At 42.7% G+C, this 23433-nt stretch overlaps 1 protein-coding gene across 1 annotated transcript in view; it reads right to left on the bottom strand.

The window, feature by feature from the left end:
- MICAL2 (microtubule associated monooxygenase, calponin and LIM domain containing 2) overlaps positions 1-23433 on the bottom strand; it is a 151040-nt gene that overhangs the window by 12614 nt on the left and 114993 nt on the right. Inside the window, exons 25-29 of the mRNA XM_063289478.1 lie at positions 21318-21490; positions 19780-19857; positions 16139-16236; positions 2876-4244; positions 65-162 (exon numbers count right to left, since the gene is read on the bottom strand). Of these exons, the coding sequence (XP_063145548.1) occupies positions 65-162; positions 2876-4244; positions 16139-16236; positions 19780-19857; positions 21318-21490 (1816 nt within the window). The remainder of the gene's footprint in view (positions 1-64; positions 163-2875; positions 4245-16138; positions 16237-19779; positions 19858-21317; positions 21491-23433) is intronic.

Here is a 23433-nt window from a genome sequence, read left to right as displayed (position 1 = left end):
TATTTTTTTTTAATGAAGTGCAAACAATAAACATTTGGAGGGAAATGGCCTTTTAAAGATTTACCTTGAGTGGCAGTGAAGGCTCATATTCCCGTTCACCATCAGAGGATGATGAGCAATTGCCAATCGTGGCTTGTTTCCCGGCAGGTAGACGTTCAGATCCTGAAAGAGGAACAAAAGGCTCAGTGACGCAGCCTTTACTCTTTTCCTAGACTTTGAACGGATCCGGCTGCAGCCACTTGTGCTGCACCTGCCCTTAGCTTCTCAAGGCTATACCCACCAACAGTTTGCAAAACTGACTGATTATATTAATTTAGTTTTGGCTACCGTTCAAGGCCTTCACTGCCTGGCAATCCTGTGGTCATCCCCACGATGCAAACATATCAAATTTTATGCGCAAACAATGGCTCGCCCTACATTAAAAACTAGATCTTTTATTAAAACGCATATCTCAAGTTAGCCACGTGATCTAATGATTGTCCAAGACTCACCATGTGGCATAATTGAATGCACCAAGACTGAGCCAGCTCTTAAACAAATTACTGTTATGTGGCTGGTAGCATCTGGCACCCATTTTCCTTCTGTGACATCTGCTCAGTGTAAAATAGCTGGCGTCAGAATGTCTGGTCATATTTTTAAAGAAGTCACAAATATAATCAGAAGCAAATGGACTTCTTGATGGAGGTTTTACCATTCAGCCTCCTGCAGCATAAGTATTTCATTAATGAGACCTAAATAAATGTCACTCGTATTTTCACACTCAGGATTATCACAGCAGGCATTAAACAGTAGGTGCTGTTTATAAACATGCACATTGCAACAATGCAAAAATCCTCCCAATGGGAATGGAAGGAGGATTTCTGGGAATAACTTGCATTCCAAGTTGATTTCATTGTTATGCCCTAACTCTGCTTGTTACCTGGGTCATCAGAATGATGTTTTAACAGGAACTAAACCTGCCCTCCTAACCATGTACTTGTCTAATTCATATCCCCATCCTCTTGATAAACTAAACAACAGAAGCACAAGGAACATCTGCTGCTGAACTTAATTTGCTGCAGGATTAATGATTAACACCTGGATTCACTATGTTCAGGGCATGAGTGACAAGGACACATTGTTTAAGATGACTGAGGTCTTCTTGCTTAATATCAGACAAGTAACTAAATTTGCTATAACTGATGGCAGAAATGCATTTCGTACAGGCATGCAGAGACTTTGTTTTGCATTTAGGGGAGAAAATACTATTTTGGGAGGGTCTAGCCACACAATGGAAGATTGTGATCCAGGAAGGTTATTTTTATCTGTGCTGCCTTCAACAGCTCATCCTGCTAGAGTGCATTTTAAGCCAAAGAGAGCATAAAAGACCTGGAGCCAGGAACTATAGATAGAGCAAATGCCCTGATAAGTCACAGTGACAGAAAAACAGATCAGAAAACGACTGCAATGGAGAGCAAAGCCCCATATTACAAGTTGGTGTTAAATATGACTCTGAATCTGAAATCTTTAAGGATGACAGAATCATCCAAACAGTAGTAGAATATATTTTGTATTCCTCCAGCTTACAGCATGCTGAAATGTCTAAAGAATACCAAGAAACCTCTGAGAAAAGACATTCCCTGCAACAATGCCATACTGGAAATGCATTCAAGTATTCCATGAAATACAGCTGGAAGCTAAGTCAAAGACCATAAACTATTTTCAGTTGGGATAAATTAAGTTAAACCTGCATCTAAAGAGCAAAGGCCAAAATGAGAATGCAGCTAGTGTCTTTTTGTGCGTAAATTCGAAATTGGTCTGACTGAGTAGTCAAGTCTTTGTAGTACTTGGCATTCTTGCAGAACTTCAAGCAATGCTGGAATCCTGGGTTAGGGGTTAGAGTTAGGGTACCATTAGGAGTTCTTACTGTAGCTACAGACCTACAACATAATGCTACATTCACCGCTGAGCCTAAAAATAGGAAGGGTCCCCTCAAACTGTCTAAACCCTGTGAATGAGTAGCCCCTCTTCCTCACACACAAACAACTGATCCTTGCCTAGTGAGGACCTAGTGAGTCCATTAGATTACTAGATAGATATGTAGATGAGTATCCAGCTAAATAGTTAAGGACTAAGAATTTAATTCCTTTGCCATCTTCAGAAATGAAAGAAAACAATCTGGACCTACCCTGTAGATGTTCTACTAGACCAAGATTGCTAGGAAGCCATTTTTCTATATTATTCTGCATTATTTTCTATTATCCTGCATTTTTTTTATCACTCTCATTCAATTTCATAGAAAATAAACTGCTTTCAGAAAAATATAAAAGGGGAGAAAACCATCTGGAAATCTTTCACTGTTTGTGTGTGGAGTTCTTGCATTTAATTTAAATGTGGTCTAGCCAGTGGGTATATTTGAGTATCCTGACTTTCAGCATACAGCTTCAGAGGGTGAGCCATGCTAGACCTCTTCATGTAACATTACCACTCTTCATTATTTTCATTATAAAATCACCTCTCTATTGGTCTGAGAGCTTCTCTAACTTCCCACATTTTAATTAAATTTCAAGGGAAGACATCAAATAAGGAATGTTTTCTATGAAGACTTTTCAGTCTAGAAGGGCAGCCAAGAAGACTTCAGAATGCTGGACAGATATGAAACAAGTGATCATAACCCAACCCTCTGTTCCCTTACAAAAATAAAGGAAGTTCAAGAACACCAAAAGAAATTCTAAAAAAAAATTCTAAAGTATCCTGAAAATGACCTAAAAAAACAGAATCTCTTTCACTGGGAAAATTGGAGGATAGGTCCCAATATGGTAGTATAATAAAATACATGTTTCAAAGGGGTAATATGTTAGCCTTAATTTAAAATATTTTTAAATAGCATGCTTACCCAAATATTCTCCTTTGGAAGAATTACTTAGTACTTCATCAACATCAAAGATGGTAGTGGGAGACACAGTTGGCACTAACAAAGGCCTTTTAATGTTGTCATCTTCTTTATTCCTCAGATTACTGAACAGATCCCACACATTGTTCCTCTGAAGTGGACCATGTAAGATGGCATCATCACTTTTCTTTTTATGCCTTAAAGATGAATACAGCATGTTCTTTTGATTACAAGCATGCCAATCATCAGTGGATGACTTCCGGCCATTTTCTTTAAGAGTAAATCTTTCTAAAAGTGTGGGAACATCAACTTCCTTAGAGTAAGAATGTTCAGATTGGTGAGTTTTGCTGGATGGGCTCATATGCACTTGGTATTCTCGAAAATATGAGCTTTTATCATCATATAGACAACCTTCAATTGGACTCCTGGAAAAGTTAGAGATACCTGAACTCCCAGGTCCAAGGCCCTGTTCTGTGGTACTCAGCACAATGAAGTCCTGCATTTGTGCATTGGAGTCTTCCTGATACTTAGTATTTTTCAGACTTTCAGGATGAGTCAGGCTATGAGGGAAATTGAAGGAGGTGTTTTCCAAAGTAAGTTTGGTATGTCCGTCCTGGCTTTTTTTCAAACCTTCTGAGGGAGAAGTAAGAGGTTCTAGAATGGATTTTTTAATGGCATTGGCCATTACTTTCAGTGACCATTTAGGCTGAGCAGCCATGCATTTTTTTGGACATTTATCAACATATTTTAGAAGTTTGTGCTCAGGAACCAAAACTGGCAAATGGTTATCTGAGAATTTAGGAGACCTACCATAACTAGGTTGCTTTAGAATGTGCTCATCTCTAGTAAAATAAGCATTCTTTGGCCCTGGAATTCCTTGGCTGGGATGTGCAATTCTTGCCCCATCTAGTTGAGAATTGTTCAGAGCAAGGGCTCTGGCCTGCCGCTCCATTGAAAGAGTTAACTTCCTCATTATTTTACTTTTAGCTTTGTTTAAATGTCTGTCCTGCTGTTCTTTGGCAGGCACTGAAGCAGTTTTATCTTCTTCATCAAGGTTTACAGAGGATATGTCTGAGTTTTTTGTAAATAATCTTGAAGGCAGTTGCTGACTATTTCTTGCTTCGTTTCCTAAATATTGCTCATCTGTGCCACAGCAGTTGACTCCAGGTTTAAGGCAACTGGGAACTGAAGTCCAATCAGCATGAGAAAGGGATTCACTGTGTGCCATTGGATAACTACCTATGCAGCAGTAATGGGGAATATAGAAAGGGATTTTTCCAGGTCCGTCTGTGGCTTTTTCTTTGTTTTGAAATTCTGGGCTGTGAGGTTGGAAATGTGCTCTCATTTCTGGAATTTTGTTGGGAGATGTCAGCTGTAAGGAATGCATAAAATGGTTATTTTTAGAGGAAAAATGTAGCTCATCAGCCATGCTTCTATTTGGGGAGGATTTTGAAACAAATCAGTTCTAAAAATGCACATATAAATGTCAAGACAAAAGAGGGAGCTTGAAACCCATTCCAATAAAAACAGAAAAGGAACACTGTTGATGGTGATGTTAGCCAAGGGCCTCTGAGAGTAATAAAAATACTTGTGGAGTTACAATTGTGGGAGTCTTTATTTGCAACAGACTGCACCATAGCTAGATAACATGCAGCTCTCCTGATTCTGTCGTCCAACCATTCCTCATTATTAAGAGATGCTTATTTCTCAACCGCATGGCTCAAGAAACAGCCAGGTTGTTTGAGCTAAAAGCTGACCTACATTGGATGGATGGATGGATGGATGGAAGGATGGACGGACCTTAGCAATTTTCTACTGCACTTGGCTGCAAAGGTCTGAAACAAGAATTTCCAGACAAACTGAAGTAGAACCGAGAGTTGTGAATTGTGCAACGTGGTTAAATAATCAAAAGCATCTCTCTGACTTTCACTGGACTGGACTAGTGGCCATCCTGATGCATTTTAGCCCACAACTTTCACTTTTTATCAATTGATTATAAGCCTTAATCCCTTTAACTTGAATTCAAAAACTCTCTCCTGGACACAGAAGGTTATTTTTTGAACTTTGGAAACATATGATCCACTACAGGAAACCTAGCAGTGAAATGGAGGAGAGAGCAATCTTCATCAATTCCCTCACCAGTTCCTTCCAAAATCTGCTCTGGAAGTTGGGGGACTCTGTTCCTTTTCTTATCAGGATCCCTAAATTATACAGCTCTGCAAATACAACTATGTGTATTTGAAAACAGAAAACAGATTGCATGGATAGTTCCCTCCATCTAGAAAAATCTACAGCAAGTTAGAGATATATGGACAGAACATTGTTCTGTGCAACTCTGCCTTTTCAGTTCGGGACAAGGCACTCATATGAACCCCCATAATTTGAAGTAGTCCTGAAGCTTTTGTAGCCATTGTCAACTTATATCGCATCTCATCCTAATGTGCCCGAGGCGCAGGAAAAGGCATTATAACATAGAGCATTTACCTTTTCTTTGCCATTTTATTGGCAGCTGTATGCAGGCTCTGTTGAGGGAGGTTAATGAAAGTTGGAATGTGATTAACTCTGTTCCTACAACTACTTTAATAAATGGCCATAGGGAAACACAAGGAATGCTGTTTTCCACATGGGAATGTTTTGTAAGACAAGCAGTACAGAAATATTCAAAGTATTAAAATTATAGTTAGAAAAGGGATACCAATTGGAAGTGGCCCCAGTTTTAACATCAAGGCTCTTTCAAGAAACTAAAGAGTTTATGTCCTTTTATAAGCAGTTGTGTTGTTTATTTGTTCAGTCGCTTCTGACCCTTCGTGACTTCATGGATCAGCCCATGCCAGAGCTTCCTGTCGATTGCAGAGCCCATGTTAATTATGTTGTCTCAGTTCTAATATCACCTGTGTTATTGTATTGTTGAGACAGGATATATGTTTTCTTATGAACTGAAAAATACTGTAGGGGACATCTTTTATTCACTTTTTTTGGTGATTATTCTATCTACAGTACATTAGGTTTTGCTTGATCCTCCTTATTGTACCAATAAAGTTATTATACAAATTGTGAAACACCCACCAGCAATTTGGATTGCATTATTTGGTATTATTCCATGGAAGGGTATACAGTAGTACCTTTTCTAGGAAATAACATGCAAATGTTCTATCTGAATTTTTGTTAATATTTGATTTTATCCAGATAAAATTATCTGGATGGCCTTTTGGCTTTGGATGATTTTACTTATTGTTAATGATTGGGATTAAGATTACTAAGGTTTTTTTTTAAAAAAAATAATATTCATGTTTCTTGCATTATTAATTATAATGGCTGTAATGGTTGCCTACTCCAATATACTCAGTCTCACAAGCCCGAGCTTTAAGATAACTGATTTATTAAGGAATAGTATGCAGATACAGACAAAGCTGAGAATAAACCAAAAGCGCGCGAAATACAAATCAAATACTGTTGCTTCAGGCCAACTCCGCCCCATGCCTCCTCGTAGCAACCACCCCATCCCAGATGCCATCCATCGTCATACACTGGCCTGGGAAAGTAACCTTGAATAGAGTCACCAACCCAAACATGCATTCCAGAGATTACAGCCACGTAGGGCTGGAAATTTCCAACAGGGAAACACGGATTAGAAGAGTGACATGTGAAACGTTACGATGTCTACAGGACATTGAAATGGAGAACATGACATACTGCCCCCCTAAAAAGAATTACGGAGCGGGTTTGGCGGGATAGGCAGCATGAAATCTAGCGACGAGGTTCGGGGAATGCACATCAGGAGCGGCAACCCACTCTGGGTGTGGGAAATGCTTCCATCGTATGAGATATTGTAAAGTAGAGTGTTTGTGACGAGAATCAAGAATGTCCTTAACCTCAAAGTGTTGCTAAGCGTCAATCATAATGGGTGGAGGGGTGCTTGCTGAGGATGCCAGCGATCCGAGAGAACGAGTGGCTTGAGTAAGCTGCAATGAAAAACAGGGTGCAAACGTTTAAGGTTGTGTGGCAAATCCAATTTAAAAGTTACAGGATTGATTTGGGCAACAATAGAAAATGGACCAACGAACTTAGGGCCAAGCTTTTTGGAGTGTTGCGGGGATTTGATAAATTTCGTGGAAAGGTAGACCTTGTCCCCAACTTTAAATGAGGGTTGGGTGGAACGCCTCACGTCTGCATGTTTTTTGTAAGAGGCTTGCGAGTGGTGTAATGCCTGTTGAATCTTCGGCCAAGAGTCAGCTAAGGTTTGAGCCCAATCGGTGAGAGAGGAAGGGAGAGATTGCAGATTGGGGAGTTCCGGAATCGGGACGAAATCACGGCCGAATACTGTTTTGAAAGGGACTTGGCCAGTACTTTGGTGGACGGCGTTGTTATAAGCAACTTCAGCAAAAGGAAGGAGGTTGACCCAATTGTCTTGTTGATAATTGACAAAGGCCCGGAGGTATTGTTCCAAGGTGGAGTTGACAGCTTCAGTAGATCCATCCGTTTCCGGATGCCATGCCGTAGAAAGGGCTTGTTTGGTGCCAATTAGTTTCAAAAAAGCCTGCCAAAACTGTGACGTAAATTGTGAACCCGTCACTCACCAAACGGGAGGGGCTCCCGTGTAGGCGGTACACGTGTACGAGAAACAGACGGGCCAGCTGCTGCGCGGTGGGAATGGATGCACAGGGGATGAAGTGGGCTTGTTTGGAAAAAAAGTCTTTGACAACCCAAATTACTGTTTTACGTTGACTGGGGGGTAAGTCCACTATAAAATCCATGGAGATCTCCTGCCAAGGGCAGGTTGGGTTGGCCACCGGTTGTAGTAAGCCGTGGGGCTTTCCAACTTTGCGCTTAGTTGCTGCGCAAACAGGGCAGGCAGCGACATAGTCTTTGACGTCCCTGAGGAGCGCTGGCCACCAAAATTGACGTTGGGTGAGATGGAGGGTTTTAAGGTAGCCAAAGTGTCCTGCTAGCTTATCATCGTGGCAGCGCAGGAGGATCGCCTTTCGCAAAGCTGACGGGACATAAAGGCGATCATTCTTCCATGCAAAACCCTCATGAAAAGTAACAGAGTCTAAGTTGGTCTGCAACCATGTATCAGATTTCAGGTGAAGAAGAAACTGTTGTTGCAAGTCTGAGGAAATTGGCAACTGCTTCGGAGCGGGAGAGGGAGGAGTGGCTGGCTGCTGAGTTAGATGGGCGCGTGTCTGACTGCGCGTCACGGCTGCCAATCCTAATTGCTTTTCAGTCCATACTGTGCCTTGGACAGTTGGAGCAGGACCCGAATCTTGGGGCCGGCGGGACAGGGCGTCAGCCAAAAAGTTTTTTCTCCCTGGAATGAACTTGAGGGAGAAATCAAAACAGCTGAAAAATTCGGCCCAGCGAAGTTGCTTAGGGCTGAGTTTGCGACTGGTGGTTAAGGCTTCGAGATTCTTGTGGTCAGTCCAAACTTCAAAAGGGTGCGAAGCCCCCTCCAATAAGTGTCACCAAGTGTCCAAGGCTGCTTTTACAGCAAAAGCCTCTTTCTCCCAGACATGCCATCGCCTCTCTGTCTCAGTAAACTTGCGAGACAAATATGCACAGGGTTTCAAAGTGCCTGACTGGTCACCTTGGAGCAAGAGGGCTCCGATAGAGAAGTCGGAGGCATTGACCTGTACCACGAATGGTTTAGTTGGGTCGGGATGCTTGAGGACGGGTTCAGTTGTAAGCAATTGTTTCAGCACGTCAAAAGCCTGCTGGCAGGCTGGAGTCCATTTAAGGAATGCGCCTGGATTTTTTGATCGTCGAGTATCCCCCTGAGCTTTGGTTTTTAGTAAGTCAGTGAGGGGGAGGGCAATTTCCACAAAATTTTGGGCGAATGCCCGATAGAAATTGGCGAAGCCAAGGAAACTTTGCAATTGGCGTCGCGTGCATGGGGGTTCCCAGGCGACAATGGCTTCCACTTTTGCTGGGTCCATTTCAATCCCCCCTGCCGAAATTCGATAGCTGAGATAATCAATTTGGGACTGATGAAAAGCACATTTGGATAATTTAGCATACAACTCAGCTTTTTGGAGTTTAGCAAGCACTTGACGCACCAGGTAAACATGTTCTGCCATAGTTTCAGTATAAATCAATACATCATCCAAATATACCAACACCCCCTTAAACAGGTGGTCATGCAAGACCTCATTGATGAGCTGCATAAATACCCCAGGTGCCCCTGCCAACCCAAAAGGTAACACTTTGTATTGGAAAGCCCCCAGAGGACAGTTGAAAGCTGTTTTCCACTCGTCCCCTTCCCTTATGCGAATGCGAAAATAGGCCTCCCTCAGATCCAGTTTTGAGAAAATCTTGCCTCTGGCCAGATGTGCTAACATGTCCTTGAGGAGGGGCAAAGGATATTTATTTAATATTGACACTGCATTTAGCCCCCGGAAATCTGTACATAGCCGCAAAGAACCGTCCTTTTTTGGTCTAAATAGGACAGGTGCCCCCACCGGAGAGTTGGCTGGCTCAATAAAACCCCTGGCCAGATTCTTGTCAATGAACTCCCGCAATGTGGCCAACTCTTTCGGAGACATGGCATAGATTTTTGGGTTAGGCAACTTTACATTGGGTAACAATTCAATAGCACAATCAGTCTTTCGGTGAGGGGGCAGGCGATCTGCCTCCTTTTTGCCAAACACATCTGCGAAGTCCTGATATTGGGCCGGCAGTCCCTCTAGTGGCTCCAGCGTTTGTACTGTGGTGGTGGCTGCCTGCCCCCCTTCATTGTCCTCCAACAAATCCTTTTCTGGCACCTTATAAAATCCATCAGCGAATGTCACAGTTCTATGCAGCCAGTTGATAGCCGGATTTTGCTTGACAAACCAGGGCATCCCCAGGATGACCAATGGGCCCCCCACCGGTGCTATTACAAAGGGTAATTTTTCCCAATGGGTTCCCATTTGTAATGCCACCAGTCCGGTGGAGTGGGTTACTGGTTTTCCCCCCGCCATAGTCCCATCCAGTTGGGTAAAAATCATTGGTCGCTGCAATGGGACCTGGGAAGCACTAATGCGTCTACCAGATCGGGGTGCATCAGGGATCACGAGCAGCCCGAATCCAGCATTGCCCACACTTCCACAGTTCGGGTACTGGAGCCCAATTTTACCTTGACCGTCAGGGTAGGAAAATTCCCACTCACCGAATCGTGGTCGCGCCCCTCTCCTTCCACCTGCCCCAGGGCGCCGTTCAGAGCAGGTGGCTGGCTTTTCCCGCTGGTTGTTCGAAGTCCAGCTGTTCCTCCTCTCCTCCGAATTGGTGATCGTCGGGGTCGTCCTCCGCACGGGCAGCTCTCACCTTCCTTGGTACAGAAGGGGACTTGCTGGACGCCTTTCCAGGTCGCTCCTCGGATCTCTTTCTTGGGCACGCCGCTGCACGATGCCCTTCCTTCCCACATCGCGAGCACTGTCCTTTCGCAAAACGGCGTTCTTTCTCCTCCTCCCAACTTTTCGACTTAGGGCGGCTTGGGAATCCTGGGGCGCGGACACTTTTGCTAAGCTTTCCCTGTTTCAACTCTTTATTATGGGCGAACGTCTCTAGGGCGTCTTCAGCACTACTGGCCAGCTGAATCCACCCGTACAATGTTTTCGGGTCGTCCCGTCCCAACGCCCATCGGAGGACCTCTGTCTCCAGTCCCTGTTTAAACATTTCCACTAGGATCGACTGGGACCAGTCCTCCACCTTTCCAGCCAGGGCTTTAAACTCCAACGCATAGTCCGCGACGGAGAGGGATCCCTGGGAGAGCTTCCTCAACGCCCGCTTCGCCCGTTCCTGGGCCAAGGGGTCTTCGAAGTGTTGTTTTAGTGCCCACAGGAACTCCTCAAACTCCTCTAGTTCTGTGGCTTCGGCTTGGCATAATTGCACATACCAATCTGCTGCCCTCCCCTTTAGCTTATTGGCGATGGCATTGATTTTGCCCGACTCGGAGCGAAAGCTTCGCCCCCAGTCAGCTATATAATTTCTAGCGTTGGTAAGGAAGAAGGACAGCTTGGCAGGGTCGCCGTCAAACTTCACCACGAAAGGGGGGGGGCTCTTGCCGCCTCTCTCGGCTCGGCGGGCTCCGCAAAGGCCAACGAACGCCTGCCCACCGCCTGTGACCCTTCTCTGGTCACTCCCGACTCTCTGCCCTCGCTTGCCGGAACACCCCAGTCCTACTTCTCCCCCTCGGTGGGGATGGGGACCTCGCTCCCAGGTTGGGCCGTCGAGGAGGAACTTCCTCCGGACTCTCCTGCCTGGATTCTGACCCCCTGGGGTGGTCCTTTAACAGGGCAACAATAATGTCCATTTTTTCCTCCAGCGCCTTCATACGCGCAGGGGTGACCGGGGCTTCCAATGCACCCGTGGTCACTACCACCGTAGGCGACAGCGGGATCTCCGGTTCCCAGGATGCTTGGGGTGATTCGACCTCGGAATCTCCCTCCTCCCCGGTTCGGTAGTCATCCTCTGTAGCACCGCTCACTTCAGACGGTAAACCCTGGTCCTCCGTCAGGGCACCCCGCTTATCCCGTCGGGCTGCCCTCTGAGCTCGGGAGCTCGGGACCACAAGTGCTCTTGTGGTGTCTGGTTCTCCTTCACCCTCCTCGCACACTTGCAGTCCGGGTTCTGACATCGCTAGCGTCCCTTTTCACCAAATACTTGGATGGGGCTAGCGGAAAGGTTAAAGGATGATTCTCAGCTTTATGTAATGGTTGCCTACTCCAATATACTCAGTCTCACAAGCCCGAGCTTTAAGATAACTGATTTATTAAGGAATAGTATGCAGATACAGACAAAGCTGAGAATAAACCAAAAGTGCGCAAAATACAAATCAAATACTGTTGCTTCAGGCCAACTCCGCCCCGTGCCTCCTCGTAGCAACCACCCCATCCCAGATGCCATCCATCGTCATACACCGGCCTGGGAAAGTAACCTTGAATAGAGTCACCAACCCAAACATGCATTCCAGAGATTACAGCCACGTAGGGCTGGAAATTTCCAACAGGGAAACACGGATTAGAAGAGTGACATGTGAAACGTTACGATGTCTACAGGACATTGAAATGGAGAACATGACAATGGCAGACAATTTACATGCTCTTTTATTTTTTATCTTTATTGTAGTAGACAGGAATGTATAGAATAGTAGTAGGAAGGGAATAATTAAGTAATTGTTATTTTCGGGGGGGGTTGATTAGGTGATTTATACTTTTTTTTCTTTTAATATAAGGGGAGGGAGCAATGATATTTAATGATTTTTATAATGTGCTAAGGGGTTGACTTAGAGAAATAATGTGATTTTGGTTTAATTTAGAGTAAGGGATTGATTATGGAAAATTGCTGTATATCCTTGATGTTTAATGTTGGAAATCACTTCTTTTTGTAATCTATTTAAAAAAATTTCTCTTACGTTTTCACACTTTTAAGTTCTTTTTCTTTTTTTGTAGTTTTTTGTTCTTCTGTATCTTATCTTTTTCTTAAATTTAATAAAATTTAAAAATTGATTTTATCTATGATGAAAGAAAATGGTTTTTAAATAGACACTAGAGCTTGGCTTGTTAAACATGGCATGGTTGGCAAAGTCAGAGGGCTATTAACGGTGTCCAGAATTTTTCAAAGGTCATTCTTTGAAAAATCATCAGACAATATAATGATTCCTTTCCTGGAGTTGAGACATGGAAGAAAGCAAAGTCATCCTGTTTGTGTACATTTTCATAGCCTGCCCACCCTGGGTGCATCCATGTGAGTGACAACAAAGCAGAACAAAAGCAGCCACCCTGCTGTTTTGTAAGATAAGCCAGGCTAACACACTTCACAAACCTTGTTGGAAAGGTGCCAAGGCGAAGTGGAGACCTTTTGCCTTTGGGGGGAAGAATCTGGCAACTGGTGTGGCAAATATGTGAAGGAGAATGGGGCAGCACAGGAAGGGTGGAAAAAGAGGGTGCTAATGCCCAAGAACCACTGGGAAGGTGGCTGGAAAGGACTGTCAGGGGGCAGGAGAAGGGGAAGGGAAAGAAAGGTAGGGATGGAAAGGCAGCAAGAGAGAGGGAGAAGCTGAGAGAAAGCAGCTGAAACTGTGATGGAGAAAGAATGGGAAGTGCAGCAGTGGGTGGATGGGGGTGGAGAGAAAGGATGTCCCACTGGGTACAGCAAAAAAAAAATCTCAATATGGCAGCTGCAGTGGTACAATCCAAGCTCTGCCCATTTTTTATGTATGTGCATCAATGCAAATTAAAATGCGTGATGCACTGTTGCGGCTGCCATCTTTATTTCTTTTACCATACCCTGTGGACATCCCCAGCGTGGGGCAAGGGAGCCTAATGGGCAGAACCTAGCCATCTGCCAGGCTGTGGCTATCTGGCATAGAAGTGAGCAAGTGGACAGGGAAAGGCAGCAGTGAAGTTCAACAGGGGAGTTCAAGGGATAGTTATTTAAAAAAAAATATCTAAATTAAGTCCATGCTTTGCTAACTTGAGAACTGGAGGTGGGAACAAGAAAACCCTTCTACTTACCAGAATCTTAAAAAACAACCATAAGGACAGATGGATAAGAGTCTGCAATTATGACATGCCGTACTTGTGGCATGTTTGTATTCCTGCTTGAAAATAACCTGGCATATATCTGTGGCTAGTGTAGACTTGTAATTGGCTTGAAGAAAAAGCCCCAGGACTGAAGCATAGCCATACTTCAACTGATGAGGGAGGATGAAGATGTATCAGATACAGAAAAGGAGGTACTAACAGGAGCTGAGAGGGGATGCAACTGTTCAGAGGACAATTGAACAAGGAAGCAAGAGTAATGAAAAAGAATTACTATGGTTTCATCCTCACATTCCGCGAACCCCTCAAGGCATGAAATGCCCTGATAATGATCTTTGTAGGACATGTCACTGGGAACCTTGCCTTTGTATCACCCTCAGACCATGCTGAGGGTCAACCCCAACCTATGCTGAGTCAGGAAGGGAAAACAAAACTTATCGGGAAGGATTTGGGGAAATAGAAACCAGGAGTGACTCAGCAGAGTGGGAAGATTTGGAGAGGCTGATTGGGCAGAATTCGGAGGAAGGTTTGAATTCTCCAATCAGTGCTCAAGAGAGGAGAGCAGAGAAGTGCGCCAGGCAAAAGGCAGCCTGACTGGCTACAGAGGAGAAATGGCATGAAAAGGATGGGATAAAAAGGCACCAGCGCAAAGAGCAAGTTGCCGGAGACAACCAATCGTTCGAGCTGCCAGCGTTTGTGGAAGAGTCCTTGCCAGGAAACGGAACCTCGCCTGTAGCCAATACAGAATCAGTGCTACCTTCTCCTGCCTCTGAAGGTCCTCCTTCCTTACACCCTGATTAAGCCAAGTTGAGCCTTGCTCCCAGCTCCGAGCCTCGTCTTGCCGCTTTAGCCAGATCAAGCCCTGCCTCCAGATCCCAGCTGCGTCTTGCCACCCCAGCCAAGTTCTGTCCTGCCTCCAGTTCCAAGTCTCTTCCTGCTGTCCCAGCCAGATCCAGCCCTACATCCAGATCCCAGCTGCATCTTGTCGCTCTATCCAAGTCCAGCCTTGTTCCCAGCTCTAAGCTACTTCTTGCTGCTCCTGCTGCGCCTAGTCATGCCTCCAGTCCCAAGTCTCATTATGCCGCTCCAGCCATGCTTCGTCTTGCCTCTAGTTCCGAGCCTTGTCTTGTCACTCCAACCGTGCCTAGTCTTGCCTCCAGTTCTGAGTCTTGTCTTGTCTCTCCAGTCACGCCTAGCCTTGCCACTTCTGCCGAGATTGCTCTCGCCTCCAGTCCAGAGCCTCATCTTGCTATATTGCCAAGAACTGGTTCTGCCTTTGATCCTGCAGACTTACCTTGTTGCCTTTCACTGCCTGGGTGGACTTGATTATCTAACTTACTAAGGACTTTCTTCTGATGTAAATAGTTGTTGAAAATAAAGAATTCCTTTTGTAATTCTGTCTGGCTGCCTCTTAGTCTGAACAGGACAGGTTGGTAGAATAAGTGGGGAGAGCTATTTTTAAACATAGTCTTGTGCTATCCCACAGATCTGTGTTTAAAAACAGGACATGTTCCACCAGGTGGGTGGTAGCAGTGCAGAATATCTACCATGGAAAATGCTCCTGGGAAGCACCTACCCATCCTGCAGATCAGATACTGCAGCTCATCTATTGGTAAAGCAAGAGAACATCTCCTCCCCTACTTTACTGACTCTGCAGATCATCCACATCTGGGATGGATGAGTGCTACCTAATAAAGCAAGAGGGCATTGACTGTTTTACCAAGCAGAATCAGCTCCTCTACAATACATTTGTTGATCATATGTTAGGAGCAGGTTTTGACAGATGGTTATAACCCTGGGTTTAGCTGTCTGTCAAAACTTGCTTCTTCCCTTAGGGAGAGTGATGGTTGGTTATGTTTCTGCTGGCTGGTAACACCAGGAGAATCCACCAAACACATTCATTAAGTTGTCCCGCATTAAATTTCTGAGGACAGCACCAGTGGTTCTCCTCATTTACTGAGGCAGAATAGTACTTAGCAATGAGAGTAGCACGAAGGACGCCAGCCTTTTTTTGTTCTGTCTCATAAATTGGAGGACAGCATAGATTCAGGGATGTTGTACTGAATCCTGCATTGTGCAGGGAGCTGGACTTGATAACCTCTTAGGTCCCTTCCAACACTATGATTCTATAAGTCATATTAAGGTGCTTGGAAGGAAGCATATTAACATGAAGAGTAGCCTATCTGGGAGGGATGGGAAGAGGGGTTTGAGGAGACATTCTGCCCCACTAGAACTCAAAACAGTGTTCAGACTCTTGCAGGATGATGGGCTTTAAGCTTTCAGAAAAGAAGAGACAGGATCCCTGAAGGCCAAGGGCAAGAAGTTGCACCCTTCAGGAAGTTAACAGAAGAACTGTAGTAGTTAATTACTCACTCTACAAGCAATTAAAACAAATGTGTGCTGGAGATACTGATTGACTTATGAAGTATCCTGTCTACCAACAGCAAAGATCAGGGATGTAACAGAACAACGTCCAAAGCTTGTCAACTCCACTGAAATGATTCTTTTCTGCTAATCCATGTAGAACAAATGGCATTGCAAGGAACAGTCATTTTCCCTCTCAAACTCCAGTATCTCATCAAATGGAAGGGCCCATGTTGCATGAGAGACTGAAGCCTTCTGAACTGCAATTCTGTCTCAGTGTGTTTTAAATGGATTGTCCACTTAAATGCTAAGACAGTGCATGTTAACAAAAAAAAATGATACGGCAGTTCCCAAAAAAGTGTGCTGCCCACCCTTGTTCACCTACCTCTGTCTTGAAGCAGCTCTCCTCAAACTCTTGCTGAAGGCTGGCAGAAGTATCATTCGAAGATGGTCCACTTCTCTTGTAGTACACTAGAGGAAAATCTACAAAAGAAGAAGTGAGTTGTTTGGTTAAAATTTTTGTGAATTTCTACTGGGTATGCTTAGCCCAAAGAAGAGAAAGCTAACAGGAGACATGATAGAAGTCTGCCAAGACTTGAAAAGTTGTCAAGGGGAAGAGGGTATGGATTTATTCTCCAGAGCTCCCAAGTGTAGGATGAAAACAGATGACTGGAAGCTTTGCGGAGGGCGATCCCAATTCAAAATAAGGAGGAGTCTTCTGCATGTGAGAACTATTAAGCAGTGGAACAGTCATGGGTGCTCCATCGCTGGAGGTTTTAAGCAAGGATTGGACAGCTATTTGTCTTGGAAGGTATGAGAATACCTGCCCTGGGGAAGGGGTTGGACTAGAAGACCTCTGATGATCCTATGATTATGCCCTCAGCTTACCCTCTCACTGATCTGAAATCTGTAGCATATTGGCTATGCATGTGGCCTTTTAGGAGGCATAAATATTTTAGAAAAACTCACTCACTGAGAGGAAAAAAGTTCATACTTTGTACTTTTTTCTTCTTCTTCCTAGAGTGTTCCCACAAGTGCAGGGTCTACTTTTTGGATCAATCGAATGTTGATCCATTGGTTGCGACAGGGACTGACCAGCTTGTCACCCAAGCCTGATGTTTTGGGCTGAGAGAGAGTGACTGGCCCAAGGTCCCTCAGCTGGCTTTCATGCCTAAGGCAGGACTAGAACTCTCAGTCTCCTGGTTTCTAGCCTGGTGCCTTAACCATTAGACCAAATTGGCTCTCTTTGTGTTTCTCTGTACCTGTTTCTTTAAAATTCAGTGATTAGTATAATTGAATTTTGTGGCTACAGCTCTGACATGATGTCATATTCAGAGCATCCAGCAACAGTCTAATCGTTGGGCAAGATTATTCTCCCTTATTGTAAATCTACAGCAGCCTGTCATCAAGGCATTTATAGTGCTTCCCCTAACCCCGCCTTAAGAATTGTGGAGCAGAATTTTCACTGCTGGGCTGCTTCCCACCAACCTTCAGATTTCTTCACAATGGAATTCAAGGCCAGGCAGCTCTTCTCTTTATTGACTGAATGGCTCAGCTCAGCTCCTGGTGGTGCCAATTAAGCTCAGCAGGGGTCACAAGCAGCAGCTGTCAAAGACTTGTTGTCCCCCACCCCCACACTAGGAATGGTGGAAATGTTTTGTTCTCTGCAACATGGGAAGCAACAGATCTTTCACCCTTTCAATAGGCAGTCTTGGCTCACGTACCATAGTATGCCTTATATTTTTTTTGTTATGGGAATAGTAAAATGCAACAAATTTTTGTCCAGATTTGAATTAATTCAACACTCATATTCCCTTTAAAGGTATGATTTTCATCTTTTTTCTGAGCTGAGGGCCGATGCTTAGCATGTTGAGAGCCATATTACAAAAAAATCAAGATAAAGGAGGTAGAACCAGGATAAAACCAAGTTCAGCTACCTGTAAATTTAATTTAAATTTAAACAAATTTAAATACAGTCAATAAACCATGTATTTAATAATTTGCTTCTTTCTTGTGGGCTTTGGGGGCAGTCTCCAAGTTTTTAGTGACATGATTTTAGCTGATGCCTGTCTCTTTAACAAATAAGATATGTTGGATGGATCCTGCAAAGTTCCTCCAAATTATCTATCCACTCCTTTGTCTCTTTTTTTCCCTGTGATACATTCCGAGAATATCCCCAGGTTCAGTATTCCAGGTGTGCATTTCATATATTAAATACATATTGGGGAAAGTCCAAAGAAAATGGGACTAAACTTGATGAATATTGATCGATCCATATACCCCAGTGCAAACTAGTGCGTAACAGTAGGGTGTGGACCACTGATTCCTTTCCAAGTGTCTCCTGCCACCTCCACCCATGAACATCATATAGTATATGCAACATACCTAAATCTGAAATGTTTAAAGGTATGATTTTCATCTTTTTTCTGAGCTGAGGGCCAATGCTTAGCATGTAGAGAGCCATGTTACAAAAAAATCAAGATAAAGGAGGTAGAACCAGGATAAAACCAAGTTCAGTTACCTGTAAATTTAATTTAAATTTAAATAAATTTAAATACAGTCAATAAACCATGTATTTAATAATTTGCTTCTTTTTTGTGGGCTTTGGGGGCAGTCTCCAAGTTTTTAGTTCATCCAATTTAAAAGGAAGTTATCCAAACCAAATTTAAGTTTATTCTCAAGTGACAATAATACTGACTGTACTTCTAAATGTGAAGTAGAATAGTATTCCAATATTAAAACCATGATGTATTTTGAACTACTAGAAGATAAAATAGAGTTGAGTTGGGCAGAATACTTTCATCATAGGTAATTACTCATTCCAGTAAGTAGATTAGCTTGAACATGTTAACATTCACTACCTTTTTCCAACAAGCTTTTAGCTCCCTCTGGAGACTCCTCATCAAACACACAGGGGAAATTTTAAAAAATATAAAATGACAGCAGAATTAATAAGCAGCATTTTAAACACACATTTAATTGAGAAGCACAAATTAAAAACAAGGTAGCTGTAGTTTTGCCACCTGCCTATCTCTCCTTTGAAAAAGCATTACGATTTTTGCAAATCATTTGTTCATTAGCTGGTTTGCTAAAGGACAGCTAGGCAAACCTGCCTTTTTATATCTAAATATAATATATAAATAAAAGACATTGTTAATCATTGTTTGTGGAATTGCCTTAAAGTGAGCATGCACAATGAATTCAGGGATACGCCACACCTCAGAACATTTTGTGTGTCGAAAGCTGGGCTAGCCTGATAGAGTGAGGCGGTGGCTTCCAATGGCAAATGTTTGTTGGGGGTGGGGGTGGCATGAAGCAGAGACTGTGTCCTGACTGCTCCTCCTGAATTCCCTGATGTTCCCCTATGTAGGGGGAAGATGCTGTGAATACATCACAAGATGTACTAGGCTGCCTAATCTAGCTTGCTTTTCAGATACAGGGGTAGATACTCCCCCCCCCCCACCTTGCCAGCATCAAAGATCCAAGTATCAGTCCAGAAGCTTCTATACCATTCTACAGAAGGGGAAATAGGTAGTGACTTTGCCTCAAGCAACAAAATGTTTCCTTCCAGCCAGCCTTTTCTGAGAGGCCCAAGATACCAAAGATTATACAGTCTTAGCCCTAATAGTGGAACTCAAAAGAGCTAAGAGGGATCAGGCTCCACAGCAGGTGATTTGCAGGCCAGATGGACCAAGTTGTGTTCTATGGAAGAAAACGAAGAAATTGGACCTCATATCTTTGAAACTCTAAAGGGGGAAAGCTGCTTTAAGAACAGCAAATAGGAACAGGGAAGCAAAATGAAGAGAAAGGATTAAGTGGCTTTCCCACATGGCTTCTCTTACATCAAAGCAGCTCCCTTAAAAGTAATCATGATCAAGTCAGGAGTCTAGGGTGGATATTATGACGCATCAATTACATCAGTTGAAAAATGACATAAATTAAAACTGAACATGAGTGAAATTGTTTAGGGAAGAATGTAGCTAAATGAGTACTTGAATCAGGCACTTGAATCATGTTATATCTTACTCGACTGAATTTTCTTTTTCCAGTTCTGGTATTTTTTTGATGAAGAAGAGTCGCAAAGATTGTAGGCTCGTTGTAATGCTAGAGGAGAAAGATAGGAAAAACCAGCTATAGAAGGCATTTGTTAAAACAGAGGAAGTCCCAAACCTTGACACTGAGGATTCTGACATCTTAAATTTAATTTTGTTTTGCCTGAATGCGTGTTTTGGAGTTATTCAATAACTGGAGAGTAAAATTTGACATCATAGCCCTCCTTATCACCCATATTTGACAAAACCAGCTGCAGTTTGTGGCAATACAAAATTCAGTTAAGTTTTCTTCACAGAACAGTTCACTCAAGAAGTTTACATTTCAGGTGGAAGAGTACAAAATTACATTTTTTTCTTATGCAATAAGAATGCCACTTAACAACTTCAAGATTTCCAGTGGGCAGATAAATTTTTAAATATCAGCCAGTAGAGGGCAATGTTGTCCAACCAGTTTTTCCCTTAGAAAGGCCATGGCTCAGCAGTTTAATTCTCAATTTTAAAATATTCCATTTTTGCAGAATGTTATAGCACAAGAGCTCATTTATGCCCAGCCATTTCTATACCTCTATTGTTTCTCTTGCCTGTGGGTTTTAACACAAAAATAAGGGAGAAAAATGAAACATTTGTTTTCCTTGGTAGAAGTTACATAATTCTCACAACTGACTTCAAGGGAAAAGTTAATCAAGTTGATCAAGCAAACGACGACAATGTGAAACGGAGCAATGTGGGAGATAGAAAGCTAAGGATAAGTGAGGCCCCAAAGGGGAAAGTTCATTACGTACCAGAGAACCCTGTGGGTAACTTTGGAGTGTGGAAGCTGAAGCCCAGTAGGGTTGTGACGGGGGTGGAACAAAATGTGTGAGAGAGGCAAGTTGTATGGCTGCTACTCCATGGGAGTGACTTCAGCTAGATACTTCTTTGCATTTCATTGCTGTGCATTTCAAAAGCTTTTATTTAAAAAGAGAAATGTAATTTGTACAGGTTTCTCGGCTGCAGCACTTGGATTAAAAATAGAAAGCATTCAATGTATTTGCTGTGATATCTATTAAAATATATAAGCAATAGCTTTAATCAAGCTATTGCTTTACCATTTTATTGTGTGTTGTGTGATCAGAGCAAGCTATCAAATTTTTCTCCCCAAACAGGTCCATGTTAGAGGAAACACTATTGAGAAGGATGTAGTTGCAGAGGACACGTCAAGTTGAAAATGCCAGGCACTTAGAAACAAAATAAGTTTCCATTATATCAAAAATCATGTAACGAAAAGTTGGATATGAGGAAAGCATTCTTTTTCTGAATTCTATCAATATTATTTTATTTAAAGTGGACTGAGAGATGAATGTTAAAAAGGGCTTGGGAAAATATAGAATCCAGCACCCACAAGTAAATTTGATTAATTCAACCGTATTTCCATCTTCTGGACCCCAATGACACTTTGACAGTGGTGATGTCTTGAATTGTGGCAGTGCCTTTTAGTGAAAACAGAGATATTTGTTGCTCATAGTACCTTACCATTAGCAGCTTTGGATTTTTCAAGGCGATCATTTCCCTTCCCCAAATTTGCGTTGAACAGTGGAGGTCTCTCTGAAGATGGGATGCAGCTCCAGGGCTCAGCCAATGCCAACATCTCTTCTGAGGATTCAGATATGGCTGAATTGCCCAAAAGATCAGATTCTACTTCTGAGCTAAGAATCCAAGAGAGAAAGATCTAGGATTGTCTTAAGCATGGCCAGCAAGTGGTGCAAAGCAGCTAATCAACAATTCACACATGTATTGTTTCCCTTTCCCCCCTTATGTAATATTTATACAGTATGAGGTCTGGGTGACTGCAGTGTAAATATGTAATAAATTAGTAATACTGATAAAAAAATGTTCTAAGTGTATCAACTATGCATACCCCTTTTGGGAAACAACTGTACTTAATCCTTTGGGGGAATATGATGGAATCATTGAAAACTGGAGATTTATTATATAATTTAAGTATATTAAACATGTTTGTAACACAAGGTTTCTTTCCTCAACACTGCTCTGTGTTCTCACGTCCCTGGGGTAGAACACTGGAGATCATAGGTCGAGTCCGAAGGAGTATATCTCACCTTCATTTCTTTCTTTAAGTCAATGATAAGAAGTCAATTATAAAGAAGAATATAAAATGTTTGCTTGACTGATGCATTCGTGGCATTTCTACCCTGCCTTTTCTCTGAGAGCTCAAGGCAGCTTACAACACAGGGTTCTCCCCTAATTTTACCCCTACAACAGTTTCCCTTTGAGGGGGGTTGGGCCTAAAATCATTCAAATCCCTCCACTCTGAGTCCAGTACCTTAATCATTATGATAGAATTGGTTTTTTCCTGGCAGCTTTGCATAATTTTACATGGGATATAATTATAACCGGGCTATAATATAATTTGGTTTTTACTTTGTGTGATAGCTCATCATGGTGGGTATAGCCATCTCTAGCTTTCTAATCAGGCTTGATCCATGCTCTTTACTTTTTATTCATTGTTTCTCATTTGTTTGATAGCCACGTTGATTGCCCTGGAGAACCCATCTGCTTTCCTATAGTTCTGCAAATTTTTAATCTAACAGTATGTGAGGTTTTCAGGTTGCTCTACTACTGGCTTGAGGCTTCTAACACTCAGACTCAGACAGACTGTCAGAAAATGCTCTCACTGTATAAGCAGTGCAAAAAGTAACGATATCCTCTATGTGTCCCATTATTTTTCACTTCAGAGGTTATCACTTTCAGATTGCTCCTTCCTACCAAATATTCCCTTAAATCAGTTTGCTGTGCTAAGTAGTGCAGCCAAGTGCATCTTCTCAGGTTCAGATTCCCTTCTATTTGGAATAACTGGGAGAATGAAAGCAAAGGGATTTTAAGTCATTTACCTCTTTCGTCCCTGCATTTGAATATTTTTCTCATGGAAAAGAATATGAAACTATTGAGGGTGCTCAGTAATGTGCATTCTTTTTTATAAACAAATGCATTCTTGCTCCCACACTTCTACATTAGATGTAATATGAGCAAAACCATAATAAAATCCTGGTACATTAAATACTAAGACAATTATTATTGGTGCAAGCTTTTGTGGATAAATGCAGAAGTTGAATTGTTATGAAATTTTGTAACATTTCTGAAAACAAATGAAGTGAAAATTCACTTGTTCTTACCCATCATCAGTAACATGTGACACAGTGTTAAATCTCTGAACCCCTTGCTGTTAGTTATATTCTGCCCATCTAAACAAAGCATCATTGGCTGACCGTGTTACAGTTTTTCTTTTGATGCATGTCCTATTTCTGGACATGTGCCCTCCAGATGTGCTAGATTACAACTGCCATAACACTCAACTAGCAAAGACAAAAGAAAACACCCCCCTCCCAACCCACATTACTGAAGGCCCATCAGTTTATTGACAGTTCTTCAAAAGCAAAGAACTGCATGGAGCTGGAAGGACAAAAGTTGCAGAAACTCAGTGCAAAGGAAACCAGGAAACATACAGTATATCTTTGTATCCTACAAGCTGCTTTCTTGAAAACATCAATAGCTCTTACATAGTGTAATTTCTGTTGTTGTCATCAGAGCCAATCTGGATTTAATCCCCCCACCCCCACCCTGTGTGACTCAG

The sequence above is a fragment of the Candoia aspera genome, chromosome 1 (genome assembly GCF_035149785.1).
Source record: "Candoia aspera isolate rCanAsp1 chromosome 1, rCanAsp1.hap2, whole genome shotgun sequence".
In the NCBI taxonomy this organism is placed as follows: domain Eukaryota; kingdom Metazoa; phylum Chordata; class Lepidosauria; order Squamata; family Boidae; genus Candoia; species Candoia aspera.
Note: the sequence above shows the minus strand (reverse complement) of the source record. Positions and strands in the feature narration are given on the sequence as shown.